The sequence below is a fragment of the Trichoderma virens genome, assembly GCF_000170995.1.
Source record: "Trichoderma virens Gv29-8 chromosome Unknown TRIVIscaffold_1, whole genome shotgun sequence".
Classification (NCBI taxonomy): Eukaryota; Fungi; Ascomycota; class Sordariomycetes; order Hypocreales; family Hypocreaceae; genus Trichoderma; species Trichoderma virens.
Genome location: NW_014013748.1, coordinates 1,856,065 through 1,868,008, shown reverse-complemented (window position 1 = coordinate 1,868,008; position 11,944 = coordinate 1,856,065). Strand labels below are relative to the sequence as shown.

Here is an 11,944-nt window from a genome sequence, read left to right as displayed (position 1 = left end):
TCTATACACGTCTTGAGCATTGAAGAGGATTAAATTTTAAACGGATATCATAACTATCACTAATATCTTCGCTATGATGGATATCTCAACTACCGCTGATATCAACAATGCCACGCAGTCCATCCCATATATACAAAACAAACACCGGCTGCAATAACCGCCAGTCCCAAACGCCAAACGTCCATTTTTCTATCCGTTACTGAAAATAAAGGGAAATCCAAGAAGCAGGGGAAAAAAAATTGACGGAAAGACGCTTAAGCCCACCAGTCACCCTGGTCGTGCATGGCCTCGGCGACCTTGACGAAGCCGGCAATGTTGCTGCCGGCAACCAAGCTGGGGAGCTCGCCCTCCTTGGCAGGGACGTACTTCTTGGCCGTCTCGAGACCGGCGAGGAAGGCGTTCTTCATGATGTCCTTGAGCTTGTCGTCGACTTCCTTTTCGGTCCAGGTGAGACGCTATTCACAAGTTGTCAGCAGGCAATTACACTAACAAAAAGGTGCAAAGAGATAAAAGGGGAGCAAAGCTTACCTGGCTGTTTTGGGCCATCTCCAGACCAGACACGGCAACACCTCCGCAGTTGGCGGCCTTTCCGGGAGCATACCAAACGGCAGCCTGGCCCTTCTCCTTCCTCTGGGCCTCGAACAAGTCGATGGCGTCCTGAGTGCAGCCCATGTTGGATCCCTCAGCCACGACCAAAACGCCTCCAGCAACAAGGGCCTCAGCCTCCGCCTTGTTGATCTCGTTCTGGGTCGCCGAAGGCAGCGCAATGTCCACCTTGCCGACGTGGATCCAGGGTCTCGCGCCATGGTAGTACTTGAACTTGTCGCCGTACTGGAAGTCGGTCAGGGGTCGTCGCTGGGCCTTGAGCGCGGCAATCTCGTTGATGTGCTCGGGCTGGAAGGATCCGTTGTCGGGGGCAATGAGCGCGCCGTTAGAGTCGGACAGGGAGACGACGGTGGCGCCGAGCTCGATGCACTTGAGGGCGGCGTACTGGGCGACGTTGCCGGAGCCGGAGATTGCGACGCGCTTGCCGGCGAGAGAGCCCTTGCCGGCGTGCTGGAGCATGTGCTCGACGTAGTAGACGAGACCGTAGCCGGTGGCCTCTGCAAAGCATTGTCAGCACTCGATCCCTTTCTTCTTGCGTTGTGGCTGCTTAGGGAAACAATGGAAACTCACCAGGTCGAATCAAGCTGCCAGCCCAGCTCAGTCCCTTTCCGGTCAAGACACCCTCAAACTTGTTCCTGGCCTGGCGGTAGGCTCCAAACATGTATCCAATCTCGCGGCCAGAAACGCCGATATCACCAGCGGGGACATCAGTATCGGCGCCAATGTGTCGAGACAGCTCGCGCATAAAGGCCTGGCAGAAGCGGCGGATCTCGTTGTCGGACTTGCCCTTGGGGTCGAAGTCGGAACCACCTTTGCCACCACCCATGCTGACTAGAGGTTTGATTCATGATTAGCTTATCTTTCTTGCGGAACCCATCGGGAGAGGCGGCTCTTCTTACGGCCAGTCAGAGCATTCTTGAAGATTTGCTCAAATCCAAGAAACTTGAGACTGCAGGCTTTTTGTCAGCTCGTCAAGTTCATCCTAAAACAAGGCAGAATATCAAACTTACATGGACAGGTTGACGGTAGGGTGGAATCGAAGACCGCCCTTGTAAGGACCCAGGGCAGAGTTAAACTGCACACGGTATCCTCGGTTGACGCGGAGCTGGCCCTTGTCGTCCTCCCAAGTGACTCGGAACTGCACAACTCGCTCGGGAATGGCGGCAACCTGCAGGGCAGTGCGGTATTCGGGGTGTTCCTGGAAGAGGCTGCTGTCTTCGAGGGTGCTGGCCAGCTCTGTAGCAGCGTGTTAGTCTTTGTAATATGGAAGACTTGAATCGTTGCTGATTTGAGTTTGATATGGATGGAGGGGACTCACCCTTGTAGGCCTGCTCGAATTCGGGCTCGGAAGGAAGGTTAGACATTGTGATGATGTGAGTGTAGGTGTATCGGAGTTGGTGTCAGTTGATGTGGCGAGTCTACGTTCTGTCGCGTGCTTCAATACTATAGCAAGATAAACCCGAGTTGCAAGAGCCAGTACAGAAAATCAAAAGAAGAGGGGAAAAGTCAAAACTTCTCTCCCGCGGGAATCAAGCTGCTCTTATATAGCACCCATTTCCTCCACAACGCAGCCAAGCCCAAGATTCGCCATCTCGGCCAAACTCAATGGCCAAGACTTCATTCCATCCGTAAACCCCCATGCCACGTTACGTCTCTCAAGCTTAGAAAGCCACGGTTTCAGCGCTCCGAAAGTCGCTCGCTCAGATGGGCTTTGCTTAGAAAGATGAGATTGGGCTGGGGGGGCGTCAATCTATGACGCCCTCGACAAGCACCATCGAAACGCAGCCGAGATCTCGCTCAGCACGGCGAAATAAGGCAACAAGGGAACCTCAACTCGCCAATAATCGCTCACGGGGAAATCAATAAGCCCCACGCCCAGAAAAAGCGCCATTTAATCGGAAAGGGCTGAACATTCCGTCTTCGTCTCACAATGAGGCGCGATGCTGTTTGGAATCACTAACACGGGTGTGTCAAATCAATAAAAAGCTATCCAAGCAAAGCCCATATCGATAATCCAAAACGGCAAGCGCCAAACCCCCGATTATCATCTATCAATCCCTATCCGAGCGACAACGCCCGTCTTGATTGGCCGCCGCCGTGCTGCCCGTTTGAAGATTCAATTGCGTCGCCGCATCGCCCTCGTCCAATCGTAGAGTTTCGGGCTAAACGAGCGCCCGCCGTTACCGGCATGCGGGAAGCACGCGAGCTAGGAGCCATGATGCAGCCGGAATCAGAGACTAGCGATGCAGGGTAGCAGCCGGTTGATTGATTGATTGTTTGACATGTGCTCTTTGATGGGATGATGATGCGGAAGAAGGGCTTGGAGATGGGTTATTGGTGTTTACACGCGTAATGATCATCTTCTTATTGTCTCCATGTAACACAGAGATACACCACAAGCAAGCAAACAAACAAACAAATTGGCACAACATACGCCACCATGCCGACGCAAGAATACGCCCAACCAAGACGCCTCTATCAAATACCAAGATTCTTGTTTAACAAAGAAAAAAAAAAAAAAAAACCATCCCCATAATTTAGACATTGTCTGCCTCACACCACCAAAACTCCTACAATACCACTTACCCAGCCATTGTGCCTAATTCCCGCTTGGCACCACATATGCCTCATGCACAACGCAAATTAAAGTCGCATTACCAAGTCCTCGTACAAATCAATCGATTAATCAATCAATCAGTCAATCAACCATCTTCCCCGTTCCGGTTTCTCCCTACAACCACCACGCAGCATCTCCAACCCGCAACCAAAAAAAAAAAAAAGACGCCCTGCGGTATCGGAGCTCACCTTGAATTATCATACCAGATTGCAATCTGACACGCCGAGCACCACTTGCACAAACTCAGCTCTAGCCTCCCTCCTAGTCTCGGGGCCATTACCCGCACAATCGCCTTCTTGATTGATTGCCGTCTCTCGAGCCGTGGCCTCGGAATAACCAGCCTCTATACGCCTCTCACCGAACGGATATACGCTGCCTCTCGGCGATGCCAAGGCCCCATTTCATTTTCCTAATTCTGCAATGCTAATACTTGGACGTAACTGATTCTATTTTCTGCCTGATGATACGCTCTCCCGGCAAATCAACTTGTGATATACATGATCTGATCCATAGATATATATCGTCCCTCCACATTAGTGACGCAAAAACGGCATTGCAGAGTCATCAAGGCAATCATCGCGATACCATGACTCCCCACACATAATAGTCCACACAAATACATAGACATTCGAGTACGCATGCTTCGCACTCGCTCCAAAAAAACGCCATCCAATAATGGATACATACTAATACAGCCATTCTGCTGTCGGACCATTCTTGTGTGACCCCCAAAAAACCCTGGAAATAGCAAAGCAAAACAAGGGTTGCATCATCATGCATTTCCCCACCTAACCCCCATCCAAGCCTCTCACCAGATGGCGGCTTGGTCTGCATCAAATCTGGAGAGCTCCTTGCCTGCGTCCTCCAGATCCTTCTTAGCCTTCATTCGCATGTAAAAGATGGGGCAATCCTTGCTGCTGCAGATGACTTCACAGTGCATGCTACCCTGGCATCTCTGGCATTGTGTCCACAACCGTCCGAAGCGTACTTCAAGGTCCGATACTCGGTCCAACGTCTTGTTGTAGAGCTCTCCCACGCGAGGCGCGCAGTCGCTGCACACTGCGCCGGCGCTCTCGTGCTTACCCGTAAGCGGCTTCTTGCATCCCATGCATGTCTGCGTCTTCTTGGCAAACTTCATCAGACCTCCCACCGTGGGGGCCGCCACTGAGATTGTGCGCGTGTGGTCTCCCGTCAACAGAGATCTTGCCTTTGTCTCGCCAAGGATGGGCTCAAAGATTCGTCCAAGTGGCTTCGCTAGTTGGTTGTCCAGGTAGTACTTGGTGTCGATCGGCACGTTGTTCTCCAGCACGTAGATTGGATCCTCCGACTTCTCAAAGTTTTTGGCTCCCGCCGCTCCCCTGACCATGACATACGCCACTCGATCGCCAAGACCAGGCGCCGAGCCGGCGTCACGCTTCTTCATCCTCTGTGCAAGTTCAACGTGGGCTTGCTTGGCTGCGTAGTCCTCCTTGGTGAGGGCCTTTGTGATGACCAGTTTTGACATGTCAATCTTGTTCTGCAGCAGATCTGCAATTGTGCTTTTGACGTAACTGTTTTTGGAGAGACGTTAGCCATTGTGCCCCCCCTAATCATACGATTGCATGACTTTACTTACTCTTGTGCGCCTTGGACATCCCGGTCGATGAGAATCATCCGCAAGACCTTTTCGATGACAGTCTGGGCTAGCAGGCAGTTGTCACGCCGCACCGTTTCGAGACCCTTGGTGTCCATCTTGTCGTACTTCTCCGTCTTTGTCCAGTACAGCCCAGCATATCGCTTCTTGTTGATGAGCAGATATGGGAAGTAGACCTTTTCGAATTCCAGCTTGATGGGCTTCAAGAACTTGGCTGACACGAACTTGGAGGCTTCTTCGCCCAACTTCATCGCCTCTGCGAGATCCTTTGTTCCAAACTTTACCATGACGGAATCGGTATCACCGTAAATAACTTGAGCATCGTGAGTGTAGCCGTTTGCAATGTTGTATTTCATCTCCACCTCCCGTTTCGTCTTCTCAATCATCTGACGGCCGAAACTGGTGGTACTACTTGCGATTGCGAGACAAGGCAGCTTTCCTGTCGTCGCGCCCGTCAAACCGTAGACAGAGTTGGCACTGATTTTCAGCGCCAGCTGCCTACCGTTCAGCACAGCCTTCTTGAAGGGATCCGTCTCTTGGGCTAGCTCTCGCTTTGCCTGCTTTCGGGCTGATAGCAGTTCCTCCAGAATTTGAGCGAGCAGTCCCTTGCGTTTGGTGGCCGTCACAAAGGAGTCTCCGTTGGGGGTAACGATGTAGTCTACGTCCTTTTCGAGCTTGAATCTCTCGACGTCTCCGGGTCTTAATAAAGTCGTGTAGCATAGATTGTGGGCTTGAATGATACTTGGGTACAGGGAAGCAAAATCAAGAGTCGCAATGGGCACGTCGTAGTATCCTCGCGTCGGCTCAATAACTGTGGCGCCTTCGTATTGATCCTCTGTCCCCTGGGGGGCGATGTTGGGGATAACCAGTTTTTGTTCCAGTGCTTTTCGGAACAACTGACTCACGAATTTAATCTGTTGTCCACGCGAAAGCAAGAAGTTGAAAGGAACACCCGTGACTCTGGCCATTTCGGTGTAATTTTCTAGGCACGACAATTTATCCATCAGTCTCTGGGGGAGATAGGCATCCTTCAAACAGTAGAGCGCCAGACGTCGTCGTGATTCGGGTGTTCCGTTGAACAGCTCCGTAATCATGGTGTGGTGCACATCTTCCTTTTGCTCGCCCAAAAACTGGGAGCACACAGAGTTCAGCGTGTAGCTTCGCAGGTGGTGATCACGCTGAACCAGCTGCAGCATGTCGAGCTGTAATCTACCATTGGTATTTGTGGTTTTGGTGTCCCGGTTGCCGATTTGTTTGCTTGAAAAGTTGGTTTCCTTGACTTTGGACGGCTTGCTAGGAATGCGAGACCAGTACTCAAAACCTTGCACCTTGAGGTGCTTTGCACGATCAAGAAGGTAGGGAAAATCAAAGTTGGAGATGTTGTATCCGATGATGATGTCTGGATCAACCCGGACGAGGAATTGCTGCCACTCGTGGAGCATCTGCTCCTCCTTCTCATAGTCTAGAATTTGTGTCGCGACAATGGAACTGGTAGTGTCTAGACAAAAGACATTTCGGATAAAGGGCTTCTTCTCTCCGTATTTGGTAACCACGTTTGCAATTTGGATCACGGGGTCGACGTTGGCCTCGGGAAAGATTCCCTTGCGTCCGGCACACTCAATATCGAAGGAGAGGATACGCAGGGGTGCCATCTTGGCCCACTCTCCTTCCGGCTTGTGGGCAATGAGATCCATGTAATTGACTTCGGCTTCGATCTGGCAATTGGACTGGCGGCTGTGTTCCGGTATCATCTTGTAGGAGCTGGCAGGGGCTTCCACCCACGACATGCCTTGAATCTATCCCACGCTCTGTTAGCCAAAAGTGTTACACTAGCAGGAAAATCGAGAGTGTAAACCCATTACCTTGCAATCCACCATAAACCGCAGTACGTACTGGATGTTGTCATACGTTCTCAGGCCGCCGTCCAAAGCTCCCCACATGCCTTTCCAGTTCGCAAGGCCCTTTTCTATTGTTGATCGCACCGTGTTGATGAACTTGGGGTCAGTGACGGTGATTTTGAGGTAGGGACTTTGTACGTTGCCCTGGTAGTGGTAAATGTCTTCTCTCATGGTCAAGCTCACTGAATGGATCGCGGGCTGGTGCTGGGCAACCTGTGTCTCAAGATACGCCTTGTACAGCGCACAGTCCTTTTGCTGGAAGGACAGAGGGGCAGCCACGTAAAGGTAGTGCTTAAAGTCCGTGACATGCAGCATAACTGAGTAGCCCTCTTCCGTCACGCCAAAGAGCTTCACGGCGACCTTTCCGCCGTGCAAGGTACCCTCCTCGGCTTCGATGGACTGGAAGCAGATGCTATCCTGGCCTGGGACGAACTCTGTCACCGGCGGCCGATCCCATGCTTGGTCCTTTTCTGTATTGTTCTGCTTGCGTTCTGATATATCCTGGCTCAGCTTTTCGAGAACTTCGGATTCGAACACGCTCTTTGTCTGACTAGCTCCCAGCTTAACTCCCGGTCCCTTCTGTGAGCTGATGAAGCGAGGAATCGGCGGCGCAGGCTCGTCAATTTCAGTTTTCCGCTTCTTGGCGGACTGTGGCGATGAGGGGATGTTCTGGCGAGTGCGGGACTCGCCCAGCACTCGCTTCTGGGGGACAACTGTGGCAGCCATGGTCCTTTTGCGATGCTTCTAGGAAGTGTGTATCAAACAAACCGAGGCCAGCTGTGGCTTGTCAGGGGGGAAGTCCAACGATGTCGGGGCGAATTGCTGGTCCCTGGAGGGAAAAGACGAGATTCCTTCCGTCTCACAGCCGACACGATATTCCCAGCAATACGCGCCTCCGGACCGTGACGTGACTAGACCCACCGTTTGTTTAATGGGTATGCACGTGAGTTGGCGTTCTGTTGTCGCTGCATTACCTAAGCATATGAGCGCCGCAGAGTACCTGGTAGAAGTACTCGTAACTAGAGCGGGGTTGCTTCCTCTGGGGCACTTCTGGGGTTAGCCGTCTCTTACAAGCTCAGATCAGAAACGGGGGCAAAACAAGATTCCACACAGCAAGACGCCACCACGGGAATCCCCCTTTGCGGTCCGTTGGTTAGAACGATCTTGATCTATTGCTAGCTAGCCAGGGGCAAACAAAAGAGAGCAGAGGGGTTCACGTTGCATTACAAGTACACGTGAAGGAGTCACAACTATGACAAATCTGTAGAATCCTATTAGGCATAACAGCCCGTTCATCTGCTAAAAAGTTCTAATTCTAAGAGGCAAACAGTTTGGGCTGGGCCATTACAAGTGGCGCCCATTGTCTTCAATAGGTAAAGACGGTCTCAACAAGATCAAAAGACTTACTGATGAACCGCCACATCATATTCTCTCCAACGCCTCACCCTTGCATATCCTGCCATTTGGTTAGCCAGCATATCTTCCCAGAAGTGACAGTAAATCCGAAAGAAAGAGTCAAAGCTTCGTATCAGACGTCTATTCTTTTTACTCAACAAGTGTCCCTTGCGGGATCATTCAGTTAAGCCATGCATTGAAGAACATTCATCATGAAGACAGGCAGGGGGGTGGTTAGGGTTCGTTGCCCTTTCTTCTCTTACCTTTGTGCCGGGCATGTCTGTTTCTCTTTGATGCGTGCTCTATTTATTGCTGTCGTATCGTGCCATGCTTAGCTCTGCTCTTCTTGTGGTGACCATCGTGTGTTGTTGTCGAGACAAGAGGCCATATGAGGCTCGTTTGAGGCCGTTTTCACACAACAAACGCCAGAAATCAAAGAGCAAAGTTGAGGAGAAGACGGAGAATCCCAAAGGGCAAAAGACATTTAGCCGTGGGCGAATTACTAACTGCGGTACCGATGCAACATCAACAGCGTCGTCACACCTCGTTTCTCTTAGGTAACTAGTCGCGTGACTTGCCGTCTGGGCGAACAGCTGTCTTGCATATTTCACGGCTGCCAAGATGTGACGCAAATATGGGCAGATGCATCAGTCATCTTGCAGTCACACACCCTCTAAAATACAAACAAAATAAAAAACAAAAGGCCCTCCCCAGGTTCCATTCCCATGCAGTTACACTCATCGAGATGTAGACAGTCCAATCCCGAGAAAATAGCCATCGTCTATATACAAACTGTGAGATGGGTTTGCTTTCGACCCATTATGCCATCATCCCTCCTCCTTTCCCCTGTCTTGCCCCTGTCTTGTGTGTGTAACGGTGATCTCTTCAACGACCTTAAACGCCAGCGCTATATATATAATGTAAAAAATCCTCTTACCCTCTTCTCTTTCGTCTTTTACAGACATATCATCTGCCACCAAAGGAGAAATTTAGACGTTGACAAATAATCGCCTTTTTTTTTTGCCTCTTCCTATTTCGTCTATATCCATGCCATTTTCCACCTTTGCGCCTTTACTGCACCTTGATGGTTCCAAGATCGCACCAACCATTAACAGGCTAGAGCATGTTAGCTTATCCTTAGGGAAGAGACAGGGGGGAATGCAACTCACAAGACAGCTAAGATACTTGCACCAGCTGCAGGTATTGCCAACCTTGTAAAAATTGTTGAGCAGAACGACAAAAACGACAATGATGACCACAAGAGCGGCTGCTCGAACAAGCCACCAGGCCCACCATAAGGGTTTCCGCCCCTTGAAAAAGCCAACTGGGCTTTTGTAAAAGGGAACCGTCCCAGGCTCTGGCGCACCGGGTACCGCTGAGTAAAATGGATCCGGGCCAATTCTCCTTCGTAGGGAGTTAGGAGAATGCAGGACACAAATACCCAATACAAGGCCCATCAAGAACCCTCCAATGTGAGAAAAGTTGTCGAGACCAGGCAGCAGCCCGAGAACAAAAGAAATAACCATGTCGATTATAATAAACAGCAGATCCTTAACGGGGCTTCGTCGGTCTTTCCACGAATATAGCAGGTCGAGTAGAGTAAGAGCAATAATGCCGAAGAGGGAGCCCGACGCTCCAGTAGAAGCAATACCAGGGGCGGCATAGTTTCCTCCCATGACAAAGCCAAAGATGCCGGCGCTCATATAGACGAGGAAAAATCGAATGGACCCAATCGCCATTTCCATCTCTTTGCCAATGGTGAGCTGCATGAGCAAGTTGAAGCCGATGTGGATAAGCCCGGCGTGCATGAAAATCGGAATGATGAAGCGAAACCATTGGTTTGGAGCCGGGGACTGGTGCTCGTTGCCATCAAAAAGAGGATTCGGGACGTCACCGCCGAAGCCACACAGTTCCGAAAGAGGGCAGAATTGCGTATTCTTGGTGGCATTTGGGCAGAGGAACAGCACGGGGATCGTGGAGCCTTGAATTTCCTTGATATTGTGCATACAAGGCACGTAGCGGGCGCCCATGTTGATGAGGACCTGGGTCGATGGCCCAATCATTGGGTTGAACTGGGGCTTGATCATGATGGGAGAGCCCGTTAACAGACCTGCGATACATCATGGTTAGACCAGTCTAGCAAATTGGATTTTGGTTGGTCGTGTGCGCTTACCATTCCGCACAATCTCGGCGATGAAGACGGCGACCTGCGCAACCGAGAAAATATAGACCAGCCATGGGATGCGCTTCTTGTTGGCACCAAGCATGCCCAGCTCGCCTATCCGAACCTTGCCTCTCTTGTCGCGCCTCTGGTTCGGCTGTGCAGCCGGCGCGTCGTAAATGTGATCAGTAGCCTCGGGAGACTTGCTCGTGTGGTCCTGCAGCGGGATATTTTCCGTCCTCGACCCATAGTAGCCCGTGTCTTGGTGATAGAAGCCTTGCTGGGAGATGTCGCTGCTACTCGCGCCGCCCGTCCCTGAGTTCGAATTCGTTGGGTATGCGTGATCGTCGAAGACAGTATCAAACGGCGACGCACCTGTTGTGGGCTGGTGGTTCACAGGAGCGCCATATGGGCTCCCATAATGAGCATCCGAGTAGCCATGGTTGTAGGCCTGCGGAAGATCTGAGTCTGCTGGCGCGTGGGTGCTGTCATAGTAAGGGGCTGTTGGCTGGTTTGGCGGTTGCTGATTGCCGCCATAGTAGTAGCTGTTGGCAGCCATGGCGAAAGAGCTGTCCAGCGGGCTCTGACGCCGCGCGGAGAAGCAAAGGCGATGGAGTTGAAGAGAAGCGAGGCGAAGTGAAGGTCGAGGTCGAGGTCGAGGTCGAGGCCAAGGGACTGTCTTGTGTACGTTGACAGAATCGGTGTATCGCGAATGAAGGCTGCTGAGGGTTCGACGTGCCGAGGGTACGGACGGGATGGTATGGTATGAGGTATGTAGGAGGGCAGGAGAAAAGCGGCTCCAAATACGCCTTGCTTTGATGTTTGCCGGCGATTACGTAGTGGATACGATGTGCGATGTACTGGTATTCCTTCGGTAGTGATTCGTACCAGGTTTACGGAGCTCAGACGCTGCAGAGGCCCCTGTCGGCCTGTGCGCCTGCAGTGATTTGATGGATCAGGCTGTTAAATTGCCACTGAGCGGTGCATTGGCACAGGCTTGCCGGTGTTTCAGGCCGAGTTGCAGCGGGGGCGTCTATCAGACGAAGAGAAGATGAAACAAGAGGCCAACAAAAAGCTTGTGATGGAGAGGGAAGACAAGAGAGAAGAGAGAAGAGAGGAGACAAAATCAAAAGGCAGACCCAGGCAGCGAAAGCACAACACGGAGCAGCTGATGCACATTTTCTTATAATAACCTCCCGCCAACTAACATCTGATCGAAAAATCCTACGGCAGTGGCATGCACAGCACGCTGACGTTGGTGGGCCCAGGGGGGGCTGGGCTGTGCTGTGCTGGAACTGGAACTCGGCGTCGATCAGCCAGAAAATGACTGGATTGCTGTGGCGTTTTGCTATTTTGGCCCGTCGTTCAGCCTGATTGTCCCGCTGGGTTGCCATTACGGTGCTATTAAGCGCACATCCTTTTGCAAGATGGATGGACGCCTTTTTCGCACCATGGCTTGCTCGTTCCGCCGGGTCTCGCCAAAAGCACAAAATAAGTAATAAGAGGTCGGGTAGTTCACAACAATCAGCAGATACACACCTTGGGCATAAACAGAGCTCTGTCGAAACATCGGTCCGGAATTGTACAAACAAATTGCACGAGGCCAATCAGCCTTCAGCAGGACGCGACGAATT

The 11,944-nt window shown here is 51.5% G+C and overlaps 3 protein-coding genes across 3 annotated transcripts; all 3 read right to left on the bottom strand.

The window, feature by feature from the left end:
- Positions 1–30: 30 nt before the first annotated feature.
- TRIVIDRAFT_73234 (uncharacterized protein) lies at positions 31–2,074 on the bottom strand (the record flags this gene model as incomplete). The annotated part of the gene is made up of 6 exons (XM_014106056.1): positions 31–455; positions 529–1,103; positions 1,177–1,437; positions 1,506–1,555; positions 1,617–1,842; positions 1,925–2,074. The coding sequence occupies 6 exons, from the start codon at positions 1,968–1,970 to the stop codon at positions 255–257; spliced, it is 1,359 nt and encodes a 452-aa protein (XP_013961531.1).
- A 1,957-nt stretch (positions 2,075–4,031) lies between these two features.
- Positions 4,032–7,480, bottom strand: TRIVIDRAFT_33534 (uncharacterized protein; the record flags this gene model as incomplete). The annotated part of the gene is made up of 3 exons (XM_014106055.1): positions 4,032–4,773; positions 4,839–6,652; positions 6,719–7,480. The coding sequence occupies 3 exons, from the start codon at positions 7,478–7,480 to the stop codon at positions 4,032–4,034; spliced, it is 3,318 nt and encodes a 1,105-aa protein (XP_013961530.1).
- Positions 7,481–9,220: 1,740 nt separating this feature from the next.
- TRIVIDRAFT_34861 (uncharacterized protein) lies at positions 9,221–10,869 on the bottom strand (the record flags this gene model as incomplete). Its single annotated transcript, XM_014106054.1, has 3 exons — positions 9,221–9,265; positions 9,319–10,259; positions 10,323–10,869. 3 exons carry the CDS (start codon positions 10,867–10,869, stop codon positions 9,221–9,223), a joined length of 1,533 nt encoding a protein of 510 aa, XP_013961529.1.
- Positions 10,870–11,944: the final 1,075 nt, after the last annotated feature.